This window comes from Gossypium raimondii, chromosome 9 (assembly GCF_025698545.1).
Source record: "Gossypium raimondii isolate GPD5lz chromosome 9, ASM2569854v1, whole genome shotgun sequence".
Lineage (NCBI taxonomy): Eukaryota > Viridiplantae > Streptophyta > Magnoliopsida > Malvales > Malvaceae > Gossypium > Gossypium raimondii.
Window position 1 is genome coordinate 40,972,581 of NC_068573.1, and position 18,635 is coordinate 40,991,215.

General features: G+C 34.2%; 2 protein-coding genes and 1 long non-coding RNA gene across 5 annotated transcripts; 1 reads left to right on the top strand and 2 right to left on the bottom strand.

Moving 5' to 3' along the window:
- Positions 1-1,271: 1,271 nt before the first annotated feature.
- Positions 1,272-3,685, top strand: LOC105797712 (protein CANDIDATE G-PROTEIN COUPLED RECEPTOR 2-like). Its single transcript, XM_052621266.1, has 6 exons — positions 1,272-1,498; positions 1,727-1,786; positions 1,949-1,993; positions 2,664-2,810; positions 2,879-3,079; positions 3,188-3,685. Exons 3-6 carry the CDS (start codon positions 1,949-1,951, stop codon positions 3,263-3,265), a joined length of 471 nt encoding a protein of 156 aa, XP_052477226.1. The 5' UTR covers positions 1,272-1,498; positions 1,727-1,786; the 3' UTR covers positions 3,266-3,685.
- Positions 3,686-4,763: 1,078 nt separating this feature from the next.
- LOC128032487 (uncharacterized) lies at positions 4,764-10,018 on the bottom strand. 3 transcript variants are annotated; one of them, XR_008188709.1, is made up of 5 exons: positions 9,773-10,018; positions 9,336-9,532; positions 9,145-9,207; positions 8,701-9,062; positions 4,764-5,124 (listed from the first exon to the last, which is right to left on the bottom strand). It is a non-coding gene; the product is annotated as an uncharacterized LOC128032487 (long non-coding RNA). The 3 variants fall into 3 exon arrangements; XR_008188708.1 differs by having other exon boundaries at positions 9,336-10,018; XR_008188710.1 differs by having other exon boundaries at positions 8,701-9,065; positions 9,336-10,018.
- A 3,371-nt stretch (positions 10,019-13,389) lies between these two features.
- On the bottom strand, positions 13,390-18,519 carry LOC105799740 (serine/threonine protein phosphatase 2A 57 kDa regulatory subunit B' beta isoform). Its single transcript, XM_012630436.2, has 2 exons — positions 16,919-18,519; positions 13,390-14,033 (listed from the first exon to the last, which is right to left on the bottom strand). Exons 1-2 carry the CDS (start codon positions 18,074-18,076, stop codon positions 13,713-13,715), a joined length of 1,479 nt encoding a protein of 492 aa, XP_012485890.1. The 5' UTR covers positions 18,077-18,519; the 3' UTR covers positions 13,390-13,712.
- Positions 18,520-18,635: the final 116 nt, after the last annotated feature.

The following is an 18,635-nucleotide window of genomic DNA, read 5'->3' on the forward strand; positions in this document are numbered from 1 at the left end:
AAATTTAGAAATCAAATTGTTAATATATAAAAATATTATAATAATTTGAACACAAAAAATAATGTGATCATATATATATGGATTAGATTTTAAGTTAGGTTTCTAAACTTGGAAGTATCAATATGGTGTCAAATATGTCATTCTCTTAATCTGTCTATTTGCTTGAGTATTAAATGTTAGTTCAAATTTGATGTGAAAATATTTAAAATGTGAATCAAATTGTAAATATGTGTATAACTATCGTATGAATGACTTGGATTTGATGTTTTAAAATTAAAAAAAATGGCCCTCCTAAATTTTATTGATATTGGTTGTTTTTCATCTCCAACATATTTATGTGATATATACACATATTTACAAGTTGTTCCACAAATTTTAAATATGCTCTATGTCAAATTCAAACTGGCATTCAACGTCTAACATAATAGCATGATTGAAATAATGATGATGCTTTAAGGATTCAATCCCAACAACCTCTATGTTATAGGCATGAAAACTTGGGATTAATCTCATTCCCCACTCGCAATTATTAAAAAATGTATATATATTTAAATATATCGTTTCTAGTATAAAAAATTATTAAGCTCAAACCTAATCCATCCCTAGAGAAAAACCATAAAATGTTATGAAATTTTGTTCGAACTCGCTCAACATTGCCTTATCACTCAACATTATATGGAGATGTTTTCATCATTTTAAATCATATAAAATCAAGAAAAACACATTTGATGAGATTCAAACTGAATACTCCATATTTTCAATATTTTTACTATTTGAATTGGCAAATCAATTTTTATAAATATATCATATAAAAATAACTTAAACTAAAGAATGCGATGGTGGTGTAAGCTGCTACCTCAGTCCAAATATTTGATGGGGTTAACCCATTACGGGAGATATGGGCTTTTTCTCCAAAGACTGAATTAGTTTTGGACAAACTATGTCCCTCCTAAGCCTTATAGCAGTCGTCTTGGACTGTTTTAGGCCCCGGCTTGATTTGGTCGAAAGAGGTGGAATTAGTTGTGAATTTCATCGCTACGATTCATGAAATTACGAGTTAGTCCTTCTGCTTTTAATTTATTAAAATTGAGTCCTTATATTTTACAAAATTTGACAAGTTAATTCAGTTGTTAGTAAACACGAATTGTTAATTTATTTTTCTGATTTGTTGCATATAAGTAGCTGAACTACTACTTTTTACTAATTCCATGCATATAAATTGTTGAACTAATGATTTAACAGTAACGGGGCATTTGATTGGGGGGAATAGGCATGCATTCCCCCTATTCTGCGGGCCCACCACCAAACGAGCGTTTGGTTGCCCGTAATGCTATTACGGCCCGATTCAGTTACGGGGATATTACCTCCATTGGCTGTAATAGCCATTCCCTGCCTCAAACTCTGATTAGGGATTCCTTCCCTATTCTTTTTTTCTATTCCATTCTCTACCCTCATCAAGCTTTCATTCCATCGATTCTCCCAGGTTTCCCTTCCAGAGGTAATTTACCTTTCCCTTCCATCGATTCCTGCTTATTCTTCTCGTTTTATGGAATTGGTTTAGATGAGGGTGTAATACGTCTGAAGCATCTTCTTCTTTTTTCCATTCTTCTACCCATTTCCTTCCAACCTTCTCCCTTTTTTTTCATGCCCAGGTCTCTCCCTCACTGGAAGTGCTATTGCTCTCACATTAATATTGGTTTCTTAGGGTTTTTGTTTGTTTTTGAAGGATAAATCAGTGAAGTTAATCTCATGTTGAAGATCTTCAAGAAGAAAACATCTCCCAAAGGTATTTTAGATTTGATTCCATCGTTGCTTTCTTGCTCTCTTTTTTCTTTTTCCTGCATTTTGCGGTCATTCTCTAATTGCTCACTTCCTCTGTTAGTTATGTTTCACTGTGTTTTTTCAATTATTTTTAAATTTTTTATTTCATTTTTTTTTGTAATTCCAGATGCTTTGCGGACGAGCAAGTGAGAAATGGTGGTTGCAACACGAGGTATGTGTTTATTTTTAAATTATATATCTACTTCACATAAAATCTTTGTTGCTGGAGCTTTTTCATTTCTCATAAATTATACGAATCTGACATCTGTGTTCTGAAACATATTTGATTTGAATGAGTGACTATGATTCTCGAAATGTAAGGAAAAATGCTTACCTGAAAGTTGAATTCTTAGATTCTAGATTGAAGTTTGTTCATTCTTCCGTTGGAGTTGAAGTTTTATGTGGAATCATAATATGCTTTGTACCCTTTTACTTCTACTTCTTGTTTTAACCCTTTTCTTGCATGTGATCTTTGCTGAAACAGTTGATTTAGAAAAGAAAAAAAAAGAAGTGCAAGGAATTTGGCCATTTGTGTTTTGGAATTAAGCTTAATTGACTCAGCTTGCGATTTTGAACAACCACTTCCTTTCGTGATATATACTATGTGCTGGAATTTTCTTACGTCTTCTTCTTCTCTTGTAGACTTCTCTGTCATTCGTGTAATTAAATGTTATTCATGGAGAACTTGCAACTCGTTTTTAGCACATTAGCTCTACTCTGATTTGTTCAGTTGCTATAGTAGTCTGCGAGTGATTATGCTCAGGCCATGTTGCTTTGGCTTTTAATTTTCCAATAGCATGTAATCTTTATTGCTTTTATTGCCTTTCCTGAAAGTGAATTAGAGATTTGGATTCGGTGTGCCCTTGTTCATTGACAACTCCAAACATCTACGTCAGATAAAATGGGGTCTGTGGGTTGTTCACAGGCTAGTGCTGATTGCTATTTATGGCTCCGTACTGTTTATGTATCATTCCAAGTGGAGAGAAAGGTAACCTGGTATGTTCATCTTGAATGCACTATAACTGTTTGCTTGTGCACTAACTGGAAATGGAGCTAGCTTTGGGTTTTGGTAAATACAAGCTTGTTGTCAATTTATAATCCAAATATTATTTATATTAGTATATTATGTTCCTTTTCAAACGTTTTTCTAAAGAGGTGTACAAAACACATTTACAAGTTGTACATCGCCACAATCGTTTGCTACCATGCCTTTTACCTTCCTTTTCTGTATATTACTTTTCTAGCAGATTTTTTTGAGGTAATAATTTATTTTCATATTCATAGTAAAAAATGCATCTGTTTAATTGATATTTAGCACAGATTTATAACATGTAAGCGTGGCCAAAATATCTTTTAATGAATGCAGGAGGAAGACGTGCATTTAGAGAATGTGTACTACTCAGAGATGAAAGATGATGGTTTCTTTGATGCTGACTGGGAGTAAGCATCGAATGAACTTTGAATTAGTAGCTTCTCTATACAGAAAGCTTTGTAAATATAAAGTGCAGTTCAGATTGTAAAATATCTGCTCAAACGGATGATGGATCTATGTCTCAATATACCGATATTGCTGTGGGAACAAATCTAATAATGTAGAATGTGCTTTACCTAGAGCTTCTTCCTAAAGATCAGTTAGTCCTTGATTTTTTTTTTCAGTATGTACTATGTGTTATCAAGTAGATTTGGAGTTTGAATATCTACATCTAAATTATTTTCATTTCCAAGCAGAGATCTTTTCTGTTCAATTTTCTTGTAACAAAATAAATAGTATCATTGTGTTTGTTATTGTAGAATTCCAAGAGTCTTGTACTGATAGAATTTGATGGAGTTTGAATGGCTCACAGGTTTGATGGAGTTTATTTTTAATTCTTGTTTTATTTTTAATTCTGCTCAATTATAATTAACACTACAAAATTATCTTAACAAATGAAACAAAAAAAAAGTAAAATGCTACAAACAAATCATTTTTTTTAAAAAAGGAAGATATTTAACATACTATATTAATAAATGGGTTTTTAATAATAATTATTAAGTCATCAATTAATCAAATCCACAAAAACACATTCTTTTCTTTTTGGGTGATTGATAAAGAAATGAATTTCAAGTTTTTATAGTATTATACATTATAAAGTAGATTATATATTATTTTTATAGTATTATATATTATGATTTTAGTAAATTCATATAAGAACAATTATATTAAGAATTTTATTAAATTATATATTTTATTAAATTATATTTAATAATTATTATTTTAGATTATATTTTATAGTATTATATATTATGATTTTATTAAATTCATATAAGAATATTTAATATTGAGAATTTTATTAAATTATATATTTTATTAAATTATATTTAATAATAATTATTTTAGATTATATTTTATAGTATTATATATTATGATTTTAGTAAATTCAGATAAGAATAATTATATTAAGAATTTTATTAAATTATATATTTTTATTAAATTATATTTAAAAATTATTATTTTAGATTCTATTTTATAGTATTATATATTATGATTTTAGTAAATTCAGATAAAAATAATTATATTAAGAATTTTATTAAATTAGACTTCTCTCTGCTCCCAAGAGTGCTTGGCTGAGAAACCCTAGAGATAACAGTAACTACTGTGGCTGGGGATGGAAGCAAGCGGTGGCGACGATAGAGAGGAAGGGGATGAGATCGGTCTTCTTGCTGAAGAATTAGTTCAACTATCAGTCAAAGGATCGTTGGTGGTACCAAGTTCCAAACCTACATTGATTTGTACGGTTTGGACGGGGAAATTATATAACCCAGATAGTTTTAGGGCTCATATGAAAAGTTTATGGAAGACAAGAAAAAAGTTTGAAATCAGACTGGTGGGACAAAACTTATTTCTAATAATTTTTGAGATTGTAGAAGATCTGGAGTTGATTTTGGAGGGGAGACCTTGGCTCTTTCGTAAAAATTTAATTTTATTTGACAGGTTACACCAAGCGGTGGAAAGTGATCAGATAAAGTTAACTTCATCCCCGTTTTGGATAAAAATTGAATCGTGTTTCCCAGAGTTCGACAAGAAAGATTTATTGCATGCCATTAGTTCTACGTTTGGTGGGGTCCTCAGATCTGAAATTAGTGAAGATTTCTGCCGACTCAGAGTTAATTTGGATGTTCAAAGACCACTTAGAAGAGGTATTTTTGTTTCTAATGTTTATGTTAGTAAAGTTTGGATACCCTTCAAGTATGAAAATTTGCCAATATTCTGTTTTGAATGCGGAAGAATGGGGCATGGGATGAGTAATTGCACCCAGCTATTACCTGCAAGGAAAAATAAAATCAGTGAAAATCCTCCTTATTCTGTGGCCTTAAAAGCAGAATCAAGATTAATTGGAAAAAAAAAGTGTGAAGTTTAATAGTTTGAAGAAACAGACTGGGGTTCAGAGTTCTTATATCGAAGAAGAGAGAATTTCACACAATAGTATTAAATGTGCTGAGAAAGGAAACAATGAAGAGGGGGCCCGCAGGAGAATTTGGAATTAAAAGAAGGGGAGGAAATGCCAGAACAGGAAGGTATTTTGCAGGTAGAGGAAGCTGAGAAGGTGAATTTAAAGGAAAGAGGGAAGATGCTAAAAGAATATGCAAGTGAGAAGGTGAGTAATTGTAATAGAGAGAAGAGCCAAAATCCAAATCAAGAGAAACAAGAAAAATGGATAAGCATTCAATATGGCACAACAACGACAAAAGCTAGAAATAATACGAGGAAGAGGAAGCCCACTGATGCAGATTTTATCAGCGATCATACAGGAAAAGGAGACAGAGAAGAAATTAAAAGGTTGAAACAGGATACTTCAGACTACTACAAAGGCCCTGTGGAAATGGTGACAGACACTAATGAGCAAATTGAAGTTCAAGATTTATTGATATCGGCGGCTGCCAATAGGCAAGCCGACCGAACTCAATGAAAACCATCAGCTGGAATGTTCGTGGATTGGGGAGTCCACGAGCTGGAAGAAGGCTGCGTTACTTCCTCAAGCAGCACAATCCCCAAATGGTCTTCTTAATGGAGACCAAAGTTGATAGACAGAGGATGGAAAAAATCAGACGGAGATGCTGTTTTATGAATGGTATTGATATAGAAGCACAAGGTTCGAAAGGAGGATTATGCTTAGCATGGAAAGGAGACACCAAAGTAAGTTTACGAAGTTTTTCTAGGAATCATATTGATGTTCTGGTTGAAGAGGAACAGGGTAACAAAAAGTGGAGATTTACAGGTTTCTATGGCTCTCCATATGTCCACAATAAGAGTGATTCGTGGGATTTACTGATAAAGCTGGGGCAAGATAAGAGCCATCCATGGTTGGTAAGTGGTGACTTCAATGAGATCATGTATTCTTTTGAGAAATGTGGGGGTGCCCCAAGGGAAGAGAACAGAATGAAGGCATTTCGAGAGGTCTTAGAGAATTGCCATTTAGAAGATTTGGGTTTTTCGGGAGTATGGTTTACATGGGAAATGGGAAATTTACCAGAGACAAATATTAGAGAAAGACTTGATAGGGGGTGGTAAATGATAAATGGAGGCTCCTATTCGGCGGTAGAGTTAACCATCTACCCCACACAATGTCGATCATTGTCCACTTCTAATTAACACAGATAACGAAAGTATTCATAATGGCAATTTAAAATTTAAATTTGAAGCGTGGTGGTTGATAGAGGAGACTTGTGAAAAAATAATTAAAGAATCTTGGGAGTCAAGAACAGGCCCAGTAGCTGAGAAACTTGGAAAGTTGCAAGCAGATTTATTAGACTGGGCGAGAAGGATTAAGAAAGGACGGGAGGGGCTAAAGAAAAAGTTAACAAAGCAGCTGGAAGTGTTAATGGGGAAAGAAAGGAATGACAACACAATGGCAGACATTATAGACACTAAGATCCACCTAAATATGGAAATTGATAAGGATGAAATATATTGGGAACAAAGAGCAAGGGCAAATTGGCTGAAAGTGGGTGATAAAAATACAGCTTTTTTTCACAGGTTTGCTACTTCTAGAAGACATATAAATTCAATATCCAAATTGGAGAAATCTGTGGGCGGAGAAGCAACTGAGGAGAGTGAGATTAATGATGAGGCCACCTCCTATTTTCAGGAACTTTTTACGACAAAAGGAAGGGCGGAATGTTCATATCTCCTATCGGGAATAAAGGAAAATATTTCATCTGATATCAATAGAGAGCTAATGTTAACCTTTGTTGAGAAGAATTGTATGCGGCATTAAAGGAAATGGGACCAACAAAAGCTCCAGGATATGATGGTTTTCCAGCCATTTTCTTTCAGAAATTCTGGCATATCGTAGGTAAGGAAATAACCAATCTTTGCTTGGAAATTTTAAATAACGGTGCAAGTTTTGGTAATTTAAATCACACCGACATTGTGCTGAGTCCAAAAATTCCAAATCCCACTAGCATAGTTAATTTCAGACCTATCAGTTTATGTTCAGTAATCTACAAAATGGTGGCAAAAACAATTGCAAATCGACTACAAGCAGTTATTGGAAGATGCATTGATGCTGCTCAAAGTGCGTTCGTCCCGGGAAGGCTAATAACAGATAATGTGATACTAGCTTATGAGATCTTACATACTTTTCGGCAAAAGCGCACAGGAAAAAAAGGATACATGGCAGTTAAACTTGACATGAGCAAAGCCTATGATAGGGTTGAGTTGGGATTCTTGAAGGAAGGGATGTTACGAATGGGCTTCACATCAGAGTGGGTTAAGCTGATTATGACTTGTGTTTCCACAACATCCTATGCAGTTAATACAAATGGTAGAAGTGGAAGAGTTTTTTCACCATCTCGAGGCTTACGTCAAGGAGATCCGCTGAGCCCCTTTCTTTTTCTGATTTGTAGTGAGGGGTTATCATCTTTAATTAGATTGGCTTCAGAAAAGGGACTGATAAAGAGTGCAAAAGCAAGCAGAAGAGGACCAGAAATTTCACATCTACTCTTTGCAGATGATTGTATGTTGTTTGGGGAAGCATTTGATAGAGGTGCCAGTATACTAAAGGAAATTTTGAAGGAATATGAAAAGTGTTCTGGACAGTGCGTTAATTTCAACAAGTCTACCATATTTTTCAGCACCAATACGTCAGAAGGAAAAATGAATGAAGTTTCGACAAAATTGGGGGTTAGGATCTCAACAAACTTAGAACGATATCTAGGGCTTCCAAACATGGTTGGTCGACGAAAGAAAGAATCCTTTCAGCATTTAAAAGAAAAGATTGCTACCAGGATTGATGGGTGGAGTACTAGAATGTTATCTCAAGGAGGTAAAGAAGTCTTCATTAAATCGGTGTTACAGGCCATTCCAACGTACGCTATGTCATGCTTCTTATTACCAAAGACTCTTTGTGGAGAATTTGAAAATATTTTTTCTAAATTTTGGTGGCAAAAAACGCATGGTAGGAGAGGTATTCATTGGTGTCAGTGGAAGTACTTATGCCGCCCTAAAGAAGAGGGTGGATTGGGCTTTAGAAATATGGCTCAATTTAATGTTTCACTTTTAGCTAAGCAATGATAGCGTATTATAAACAATCCAAATTCTTTATTAGCGCAAGTATTAAAAGCGAAATATTTTCCAAGTGCTGATTTTTTAAACTCACAGTTGGGGAACAATATATCGTATACATGGAAAAGTATTTGGGCTGCTAAGGGCATTCTAGCAGAGGGCTTATGTTGGAAGGTGGGTCGAGGTACAAAAATTTCAATCAGTCGTGATTATTGGATTCCAGTTTTACTGCGTGATAGATTACCAGTTTTAAGTTCAAATTTGAATGATAGTAAAGTTGCAGAGCTAATTGATTCAAGTAGCAGAACATGGAAACAAGAGTTGGTAGAGCATACCTTTCCGGAGGATGTAGCAGAGAAGATCCTCAGTATCCCACTAGCTGAAACACCGCACGAAGATTTCCAAGTTTGGAGCGTTGAAGTGACGGGTGAGTTCAGAACACGGAGCGCCTATAAACTATTACAAAGCATTGAAAATAACCCTGAAGCTTATGCTTTACAAAATGACTACAAGGACTTCTACAGAAAACTATGGCTACTTGATCTTCCTTCAAAAATTAAAATTACAGTTTGGAAGATATCTTAGAATTTTCTAGCTACGCGAGCTAATATGCTACTTAGAAGACTGAAGAACACGGCAGTATGTCCTCGTTGTAGTTTAGGAACTGAAACTATGGACCATCTTTTCCGGGAATGTCCTGCTACAATAACAGTATGGAGAGAGTTATCTTTTCATAGGTTTTTGCAAGACAATCAAATGGGGTTTCTACAGTGGCTAACCTGGGTTTTCTCACGAAGCTCGACTTCTCAGCAACGAATCTTTTGTGTTGCGGTATGGGCCATCTGGGGAGACAGGAACAATAGATTGCATAAAAAAGATGGTAAATCTGGAAAAGAAGTAGGGAGATTTGTTCATAGCTATATTTCAGATCTTGATGCAGTTGGTAAAAATAGGTTGCAATCTTCCATACCTGTAATAATATGGACAAAGCCAGTGGACAAGGTAGTCAAAATCAATTTCAATGCAGAGTACGACGGTAGACAAAGTAAAGCGACTATTGGGGTTGTGGCCCGCGATAAGGAGGGTTCAGTTCTTCTATCATGTACGGAGGTTCATCAAAGAGTTCCCTCAGCCTTTGGGGCGGAAGCAATAGCGTGTCGGAAAACCCTCCAGATCGGCGTTAACATGCAGTGGGAAAGAGTTATTATTGAAGGGGATTCTTTATCAATAATAAGAAAATGTAAAACAAAAAGCCCCGATAAATCATTGATTAGTGCGTATTTACATGATATTCATCAACTTCTGATTAAATTCAAGGAGTGTAGGTTTGAGCATATCCCAAGATTAGCAAACAACCTTGCGCATATATTAGCAAATGAAGCGCTGAAGAGTAGTAGAGGAGCCTACCTGGTCGGACGAGTCCCTGAAGCGGCAGAAATCCAAGCAGAAACTGAGAGGGCAAAAGAACCAGATTGAAGGAAGAAAGCGATAAATGAAGGGATGAGAGTATAGAGAAGGGCAGACATCAAAGTTATTTCAGCAGCCCTAGAGTAATCTCAAGCGTCTTGGAAAAGTAAATAAAATTGAAGAGATAAGACGTTTGTAGTCTTTTAAGACTGATTGGGCAGGTAAAATAGTAAACATTTATTAGAATCAGATTTTGTTTCCTTTTTCATTTCTTTAGGAGATTTGGTTTTTCAATTTTTGTCTTTTAGTTTCTTTTGTTGGGCTCAATTTTTTAATTGGGCTCGTTGGTTGTTTTTTCTAGGATATTATGTGTAACATTTATTTATTTTAAAATAAAGCCCAATCTGAAACTTATTTCAAAAAAAAAAGAATTTTATTAAATTATATATTTTATTAAATTATATTTAATAATTATTATTTTAGATTCTATTTTATAGTATTATATATTATGATTTTAGTAAATTCATATAAGAATATTTAATATTAAGAATTTTATTAAATTATATATTTTATTAAATTATATTTAATAATAATTATTTTAAATTATATTTTATACTATTATATATTATGATTTTAGTAAATTCATATAAGAATATTTAATATTAAAAGTTTTATTAAATTATATATTTTATTAAATTATATTTAATAATAATTATGTTAAAATATGATTAAATTATTTATTATTTATATTAATAATCTTATTAAAATTTAATAACAATAACAATAATCATCTACCAAAAAAATCTGCTAAGGGTATTCTAGTCATTTTAGTTTTTTTCTTTATGCTATTACAACATCATTCCATTCAACCAAACACAAGAATACTATTACAGTTCTATTCCAATCCATTCAACCAAACAATTGAATTACTATTACGCCTCTATTCCATTACAGCGAACCAAACGTGCTCTAAGATTTAATAGTGTTACCCAATGAAATTAACTTGTTAGTTTTAATAAAGTACAAATTAGACAAATAAATTTTTTTTTTGTGAAATAAAGGGATAAATTTACAATTGGACCTAAAAATGTACATGCTACAGTGGTAACTAGGCGAAATTCTAGGTATTATTTGGACAAAGACCCATCTCTCACTTGTTCTTCCTTGATAGGTAAGTTTGATTAATGGAAAACTTCTGACTTTATAATTTGAAATAACATCAATTTAGATTGGTACATGATTTGTGATAGCATTAAATAAACCTTGTCTATAACCAGGTCAGCATAAGATAGGAGGACATAGGAGCCCTCCTAATCCTAATCATGGAAAATGCCCCTTTATTCCAAAAGGCCCCCCCTTGGGTGGCTATCTTAGCCGCCTATCTTAGTGATAATGTATTAAACGGAGATTGACTGATGAGGCGGTTCTATGGATGAAGCCAACAATATTGGCCGACCAATAAATACTTGAACACATTCACCACATTAATTATATGTTGAAAATAGAGGGTGGCAGCATCTTAGTCACCATAGCCATAGGCCTCTCACACAAACCCCTTTAGGACGGTGGCCAACCTTCTACCTCCACTCACTTCATATTTGTTCAAACTGATCATGCAATGTCATACACATTACTCTCTGGGTATCTAAAACTATGGTTTTTCACCTTTCCAAGCAGCTTTACTTATTTATTGACTGGTTCCAAATATTTCATGTTAACCTCAATCGGCAAACCTGCCAGAAACATAAAGAGTAACAAATCAACAAGCCATAAGAAAAATGTGATCTTTTTTGTATAGCAGAGACAATGCCTTTGAGCAGATAAAGAGAAGTAAGAGTTTTCTGAGTTTCAGATTGAAGCTGAACCAGTAAAGCACACTTTTCGAGTTTATGTTGTCATCTTGAAAATGCATAATATCCAGAATATTACTTCGAATGGCATTAATGCTTAGACCAAACTTTGGAATTAGACTTTGTTAAACCCTTCTAATATATGAACTTGTAATGTTCAAAGTAAGAATTTAATGCAATGGGTTGCATTTAAAAATAGATATATCTAGAGAGAGTGGCAGCTGAATGAAGATAAAGGACGATCCAACCAAGGTTGCAAACAGGACACAAGTGTTCCGTGCAAAAGTTAAATGCAACAGGCAACGTTCTAGAAATGTCTTCCACCCTCAACTAGATGACTACTACTTATGAAGTAAATAAGCTAAACTTTGCAACTACTCCATAATTCACTATGATCCTACGTAAGCTACTTGTTAAGAATTGTGGTAATAATTTAGAAACTTGAGAAAAAAGCAACTAAAAACACATCATTTGCATTCATGAAGTCATACCATATTTTCTATTAAATTAATGAAACCAATTAAACTGAAAATTCAAGGGAAAAAAAAATCATATTTTCCCAAAAGAGTGAAATACCTTGAGACCAAGTAATCTAATAGGTGTAATCAGGGCTGGCGCAATGCGTTCGGGTCCTGCCGCTTCCACAATGGCCTCTATGGATTTTAGGATTTGTTTTTCCAGCTGAGGTTCTCCATGGACCTTTCTTCAACATGCCTGCCTCTGTTAACAAAACTTTGGGTTTTGGGTTATAATCATGAAGACAAGATCTAGCAAACCAAATGACTTCTTTGAAAATAGAGAAGCTACGGAAAATGTGAATAGCTTTTTCTCCACCTTTTTAAGCTGACGCTTTTCGAAGCTGTTTTTCTTTGGTGGATATGATTATATTTTTGTTTTTCCTTTTATTTTAGATCTCCCACTATTCCTTTCACTAGACCTGTTTTTTTTTTCTTTGTTTTTCCCTTCGGAAAGACTTATTATTTCTTTCTCAAATATAATAAGGAAAAAAAAATGACAATGGCATTTTGAATAGTTTTTGCAATACTGTTTCGTTTTTTACAAAATTGCAAATGCATGTAATTGCACGAAATACAAAATATAGTAAAAATAAAATACCTATACACAACTTGTCAACTTTAGATATACCGGTATTCTAGTTTTAGTAATTACAATGCCCAATACGAACAAAAAGAAAAACAATATCCAATATGAAACTAGTATATATCAATTAAGTGGGGGAAATATAAAAATAAAATAAAAAAAGATGGACAATCTATAAGAAGACATAACAGAGAGTGTGGAACACGTGAAATTTTCAGTTCCATAATTGGTTTCTTATTGGACGCCTTGATGACAGCTACCTCAACGTTATTATTTTCAGAAAATGAAGAAAACCTATATAACCTGAATATCTGATGCACAAAAAAAATCAAGTACGACATCTCAGCTTCTACCCAACCTGTCTCCCAAATGCTTAACTGTGTACAAATTATTGCACTCTTCATCTTCCAAGAAGCATCCATAACCACATACTTTTATGTCTGGATAAAGATATGATCCTCCAAACACTTTAAAAATATGTAAAAGGATCTTTAAAAATAAACATATCAAAATCAAACACACATCCATACATAACACATCTAAATCCGAGTAGCATAAGTTACAAACTTGCACACTTGCAACGGGAATGTCTGTCTGTCACATTTTAGCAACAGTAATGAATAAACCAACCAAAACAAAGCATGTTGAGATATCCAGCCACATGAGTTTCAATAATTTGATCCTAATTTTATCTCAAAGAATGAAATTTCATGTAATACTATGAATACAAACTAAAAGTCTGATACTTCTTTTGTAGGAAGAACAAAGAGTGACAAGGAAAAAAAATACAAGTCGTTCCTCACAGATGGTTCTTAATCTTCAGCATGAACTAACAAACTCCATGCATTTTAAATGTCTTCATTGATCAGATTGACAACAAAAATAAAATAGAAATGAAGTTAGGGGGCAAAAGAAAAAGAATACCACCAAAATGGAGAAGGGAACTGCAGCAGAGCCACTATCCCAAAACGAATTACTTCATTAATCAGTTACACTGTTACCATATTGTCTCCTCTCTCCGCTGCCAAATCTGCCAGTTTTTTCCATGTCATTTCTCTTTGCTCTTCCACCTCTTGAGCTCTGGCTTCTTTCTCAGCAAACTCTCTCTGACACTCATCAAACAAATCAGCATCCATTTCCATGAACATCTTCCGCACATTCATGGTCAACCCATGAACTGCCTGATTCCAATGACCATGGATATTCCTCTCCAATGCCTCAAATATGATTGGTAATATCACCTGCCGATTCATGGCAATTAAGTTCACAATGTGTTCATTATTCCACAAGAAGAGGGCTCTTTCTGCAACCTGCAATACAATAGGGTCTTAGCAAGAATCCTGGAGAAACTTCTATCTTACTACTAAGATCAAAAGCAAGTTATAAAGAAACCAAAAACAATTGTAAGAACCGTCTCCCTCCACCATTTCTAAACTGTAAGCAGTGCAGTAGAAAGCTTACTAATAAAGTAAACACCTAACGACTTAGCTCAACAAGACCAGTTTAGAACCATCCAAGGATACAGATAGAGTACATTGTATCTTATCCTCCTTTAAAAAAGCTGGTCCATCATGGGTGAAATTTAGCTCAACAAGCCCAGTTAAGAACCATCCAACCATATGGAACTTGAGGTAAAATGCCATCTAAAAGACTGAACACTATGTTTGGTAGGAAGGAAGACGGAGAGAGGGAAGGGAAATAGACGAGGAAAGAAAAAAATGGAGATGAAGGAAAGTTATCTTTTCTATCAATCTTCGGAATCAAGGACAGAAAATAAAAGGAAAGAAAGAGGCAAGGGGCAAAATTTCAAATAACATTGTTGATTTAAATGTGTATTTTCCTCCCACATTTGGAAGGATGGGATTTGGAGAGAAAGAAAGGTATATGTCTACCCATTTCCCTTCTCTTTCTTTACCCTCCTACAAAACAAAGAAAAGGATGGAAGAAGGTATTTTTTCCTTCCTTCCTTTTCCCCTCCAACCAAAACAATGCAAAGGAAAATTGAACAAGTAAAAAGATATGGGACAATAAATCAATAAAGGAGCACAAGACTGAAGATTTATAATAGACGGAGTCATGATGAAATGCAAAGCAATCTATGGAACTAAGCAATTACTATGCTATCTGGAAACCAACATATATACTTAAAATGAAAATTTGTTGAGAAGAAATTGAATTCCAATTTTAGTGAAATTATATCATTATGAGCAGCTATCCAAGAAATCTAAAGAATGCACCTAAAATGAAACAACAGAAAGAACTTCCTAAGCAACCACAAGTTGAAGTTTGGATCATTGGATATCCATTCATACGCTCTAAAATAGCAATACAAACAAAGAGGACAACTATAGAAAATCAATGGTGCAAGACATTACACAAAGCAGCAATTGATGCTTGCCTGAATCTCAGCCATACCCAGGACAGAATAGCTCACTCCAACAAGCACAGATAAACTACACCATGGGAGAAAGCTGAGACTAGTAGGTTAGTGAATAGGGCAATGAGCTACTATACATACCTTTTTGCGACTTTTCTGCTTGATGCAGAAAGATTGAAGGTGGCGTTTGGTATGACGGAAAGTAGCCACTTTCCTAGGAATTTAATAAGTTAGAAAGTGATTCCAAAGTTTGGTATGTCAAATTTTATTTACTTTCCTTGGAATCTAACTTTCCCTTGGGAGTTACTTTCCCATGAACATGGTAATGTGATTCCCATGATAAAAGGTGGGAAGTTACTTTCCCATATAGGTTGAAAGTTTTAAAAAATATCAAGAAAATTTAACCTTATTTTATATTAGTTTAGGACAACAGTCTATTAATAAATGTAAAAAATAAAAAAGCTAGTGCCTCCTTCCTCCTTTCTACTACTTGATTTTCTCTACTACTTTGACGTAATCTTCGTAAGTTTTTTTTTCCCTGATTTTATTTTTTATATGAATATTTAATCATCTACATATTATATCATTTACTTATTATATTTATATTCTATTGTTTGTTCTCTTTCTTTTCGGTATAGTAATTGAAAATTCAATTTTATTATAGTATTATGAATTTTTACGAGCAAAAGAAAAAAAATTAAAGTTTATGCTCAACTCTAAGACTGATTTCATCATAACCTTTTTCCATGATTTACCTTTGAATTATGGTTTGTTGTATGTGATTGAGAATTCTACTAGAATGATTTTCAAGAATGAGTAAATGATTGACAGCCCATTTAGAAGTAAAATAGATAAGTCAAACGATCAATCAAATTTCAAAGCAGTTATGTATTATATTCGAGTAAATTATGTTTTTTTTCCATATTCAAAGTAAATTAGGTAACATTGTGGTTGTGAAAAATAATATAAAATTATCAATTAAATTTTAATATTAAATATTTAATCCGAATATTTGTTAAGAATAAATTTTATGATAAAATTAAATACATGAATATTATATTTTATTTAATAAGGGTAAATCATAAAATTATCATTACATTCCTGGGAAAGTACTTAGTAAACCAAACCTAGTCATGTAACTTTCCTGGGATTTTAATCAATAGCTTCCCATGTATACCAAACATTGTAAAGTAACTTTCTTAGCAATCACATTCCATTAGAATGATAACATGGGAAAGCACCAAATGCTACCAAAGTGAAACAAACACAAATATAATGCTAAAAACAAGAAAACACTTGGCACAACTTCCCAAAAACAAATCAGAAATGAGAAAAGAGGTGTATCCCACAAATTGCAGCAGTTTCCTAAAGAGCCGAATGTTATTCTTCATGAATCAGTATCAGTTCAACACTCAGAATCACAAGAAATTATGAAGTACCATAAATTTATAAATGATAAACATCATAAGCTAACAACAACTGGCAGCATTGCATCAAAATTAATTATTATCATATGGTTTAATTTCACATCCTAGTAACAATTCAACATTGGTGATTTACTACTCAAGCAATTAAAATTAGCAGAGTCATAGTGACATATTCAAAAGACAAAAGCCCTTGAAAGTTATCTGAAAAGTAATCATATGATTTATTCTAAGTTCTTAACATCCTAGCAACAGTTCAACATTCCACAATTCACAATTCACAATTCACAATTAACAATACTATTGGTTCCCAGAGGTGATTGACTACTCATGCTACTGGAATTTGCATACTCTCAGTCAAATATTCAAAAGAAAGAAGGCCTTTAAAAGTTACCTGGAAATGTAAGCTATTGAGGCAACGTGCAATCTGTCTGAAAAGCGGAACCATACATCGTTGGAACTCTGCAGACTGTGTTGCTTCAAGTACTTCCTCAAGTTCCCCGAGGAAGAGAACTTCCTTCTGACAATTAGTCAAAGGCCAATACTTCAACAACCCTCTAATAACCGTATCAGCTAGCTTATAATCCTTCTCAACAAACTGTATAATACAATAAGACAACTGCTGATGATACATGGCAATAGGTTTCGGCTTATGCAAAGGAATCAACGCTCTCACAAGGAACAACTTGTGTTCCTCTTTCATAGGCAATGCGAACCCATTAATGATGCTCCCTAGAATCTCCAGAAGCTCCCCGGTCCCACTATGCCTCTCTGTTTCATATATAAACCTATAAAAGATATTATTTATCGCCTTCCTAATGAATGGTCGATGCACCATGAATTTACCATAAATCCTATGAAGAATCGTTTTCAAAAACTCCCTTTCCCTGGGATCCTCCGAATCAAACAAATCAAGCAACTTCAAAATGAAGGAATGATCAATATATTTCTTTGCAACTTTAGTATCGGTATCCGAGGACACAACATATCTCAAGAGAAGCTCGTATACTATCTGTAAATGTGGCCACGTGGGATCCAAATAGGGTTCCTCTTCTTCAGGATCCGAGGCACCTTGCCCAGTATTTTCGTGAGACGCCGGAGGTAGGGACCGAAAAATGTTGATTCCGACCATTTTAATCATCTCTTCCTGGCAAATCTCCGTGATTTTGCCAGACCCGGACTGAATATAATCGACGAGTTCCAGCAACGTTTGCCGCTTGATTTCTTTTTCTCGGGCCGATTTCAAGACATCGGTGAAATCAAATAGGAAGCAACAAATCTGTAATTTTCGCATGAATAGGTTTTGTCTCTCCGAAACGGGGGTGTCTCGTAATAACGGCAAGGGTTCGACGGCGCTCATCGGTGGTGGGACCACAGGGCTGCTGGAATTTGTGCTTGTTGGTGCCCCCTGCCCGGGCCGGGAAGCGTGGTTGACGACCAAATTAGGGTTTAGATCCAACCCGGTATTGCCGGAACGTGGTGGACGGGAACTAGCATCCGTTGAGTCCGATTTAGAATGCTTCCGGCTTCCTTTGATAATTTTCTTGAACATTCTGACCCCAAAAATTTTAAAAAAATTTAAAACCTAACAAGGATTAGGTTGACTACTCGAGCTAGGGATTAGGAACTCGACGGCTGTGATTTTGAGGTTTCAATGGATCGGAATGCATGGAATAATTGCCCCTACGAAACAAATTCAAAAAATATATATGGATATGGAATGAGGTACAAAATTTAGATTAGAGAAGGGGAACGGGGATTTCTAAAATGATTTTTTTGAAATTTTTTTCCGGAAATGATTGGATTCTTGTCACCATTAATTGATCAAAAATTCGGAATCAACCGTCAGAAAAAGCAGATAGCCGGAATGTTGGCAGCTGCTCTAACGGCGGTGGATTTCCGGCGATCAACCGGACGGACCAATCTAATGGGAAAAAGATAAAAATAGAAAGAGAGAGAGAGAGAGAGAGAGACGAGGAAACTTTTTGAATTAAAGGAATGATTGCAATAAACGCCTTTATAAACAGTATCTTTATATAAATTTAATTAAATTTGTAGATTATTTTCAAAAAAAAATGTAGTTTTTTTAAAAAAATTTGAACATTCTTTTG

Bases quoted from the DNA above. Each gene is read 5' to 3' on its own strand.
- LOC105797712 (XM_052621266.1), top strand. From the start codon at position 1,949: ATGCTTTGCGGACGAGCAAGTGAGAAATGGTGGTTGCAACACGAG. The intron at 1,994-2,663 runs GTATGTGTTTAT...AAAGTGAATTAG, and splicing joins AATGGTGGTTGCAACACGAG to AGATTTGGATTCGGTGTGCC. The intron at 2,811-2,878 runs TAACCTGGTATG...AAATGGAGCTAG, and splicing joins ATTCCAAGTGGAGAGAAAGG to CTTTGGGTTTTGGTAAATAC.
- LOC105799740 (XM_012630436.2), bottom strand. From the start codon at position 18,076: ATGTTCAAGAAAATTATCAAAGGAAGCCGGAAGCATTCTAAATCGGAC. The intron at 14,034-16,918 runs GTAACTTTTAAA...ATTGTATTGCAG, and splicing joins TCAATAGCTTACATTTCCAG to GTTGCAGAAAGAGCCCTCTT.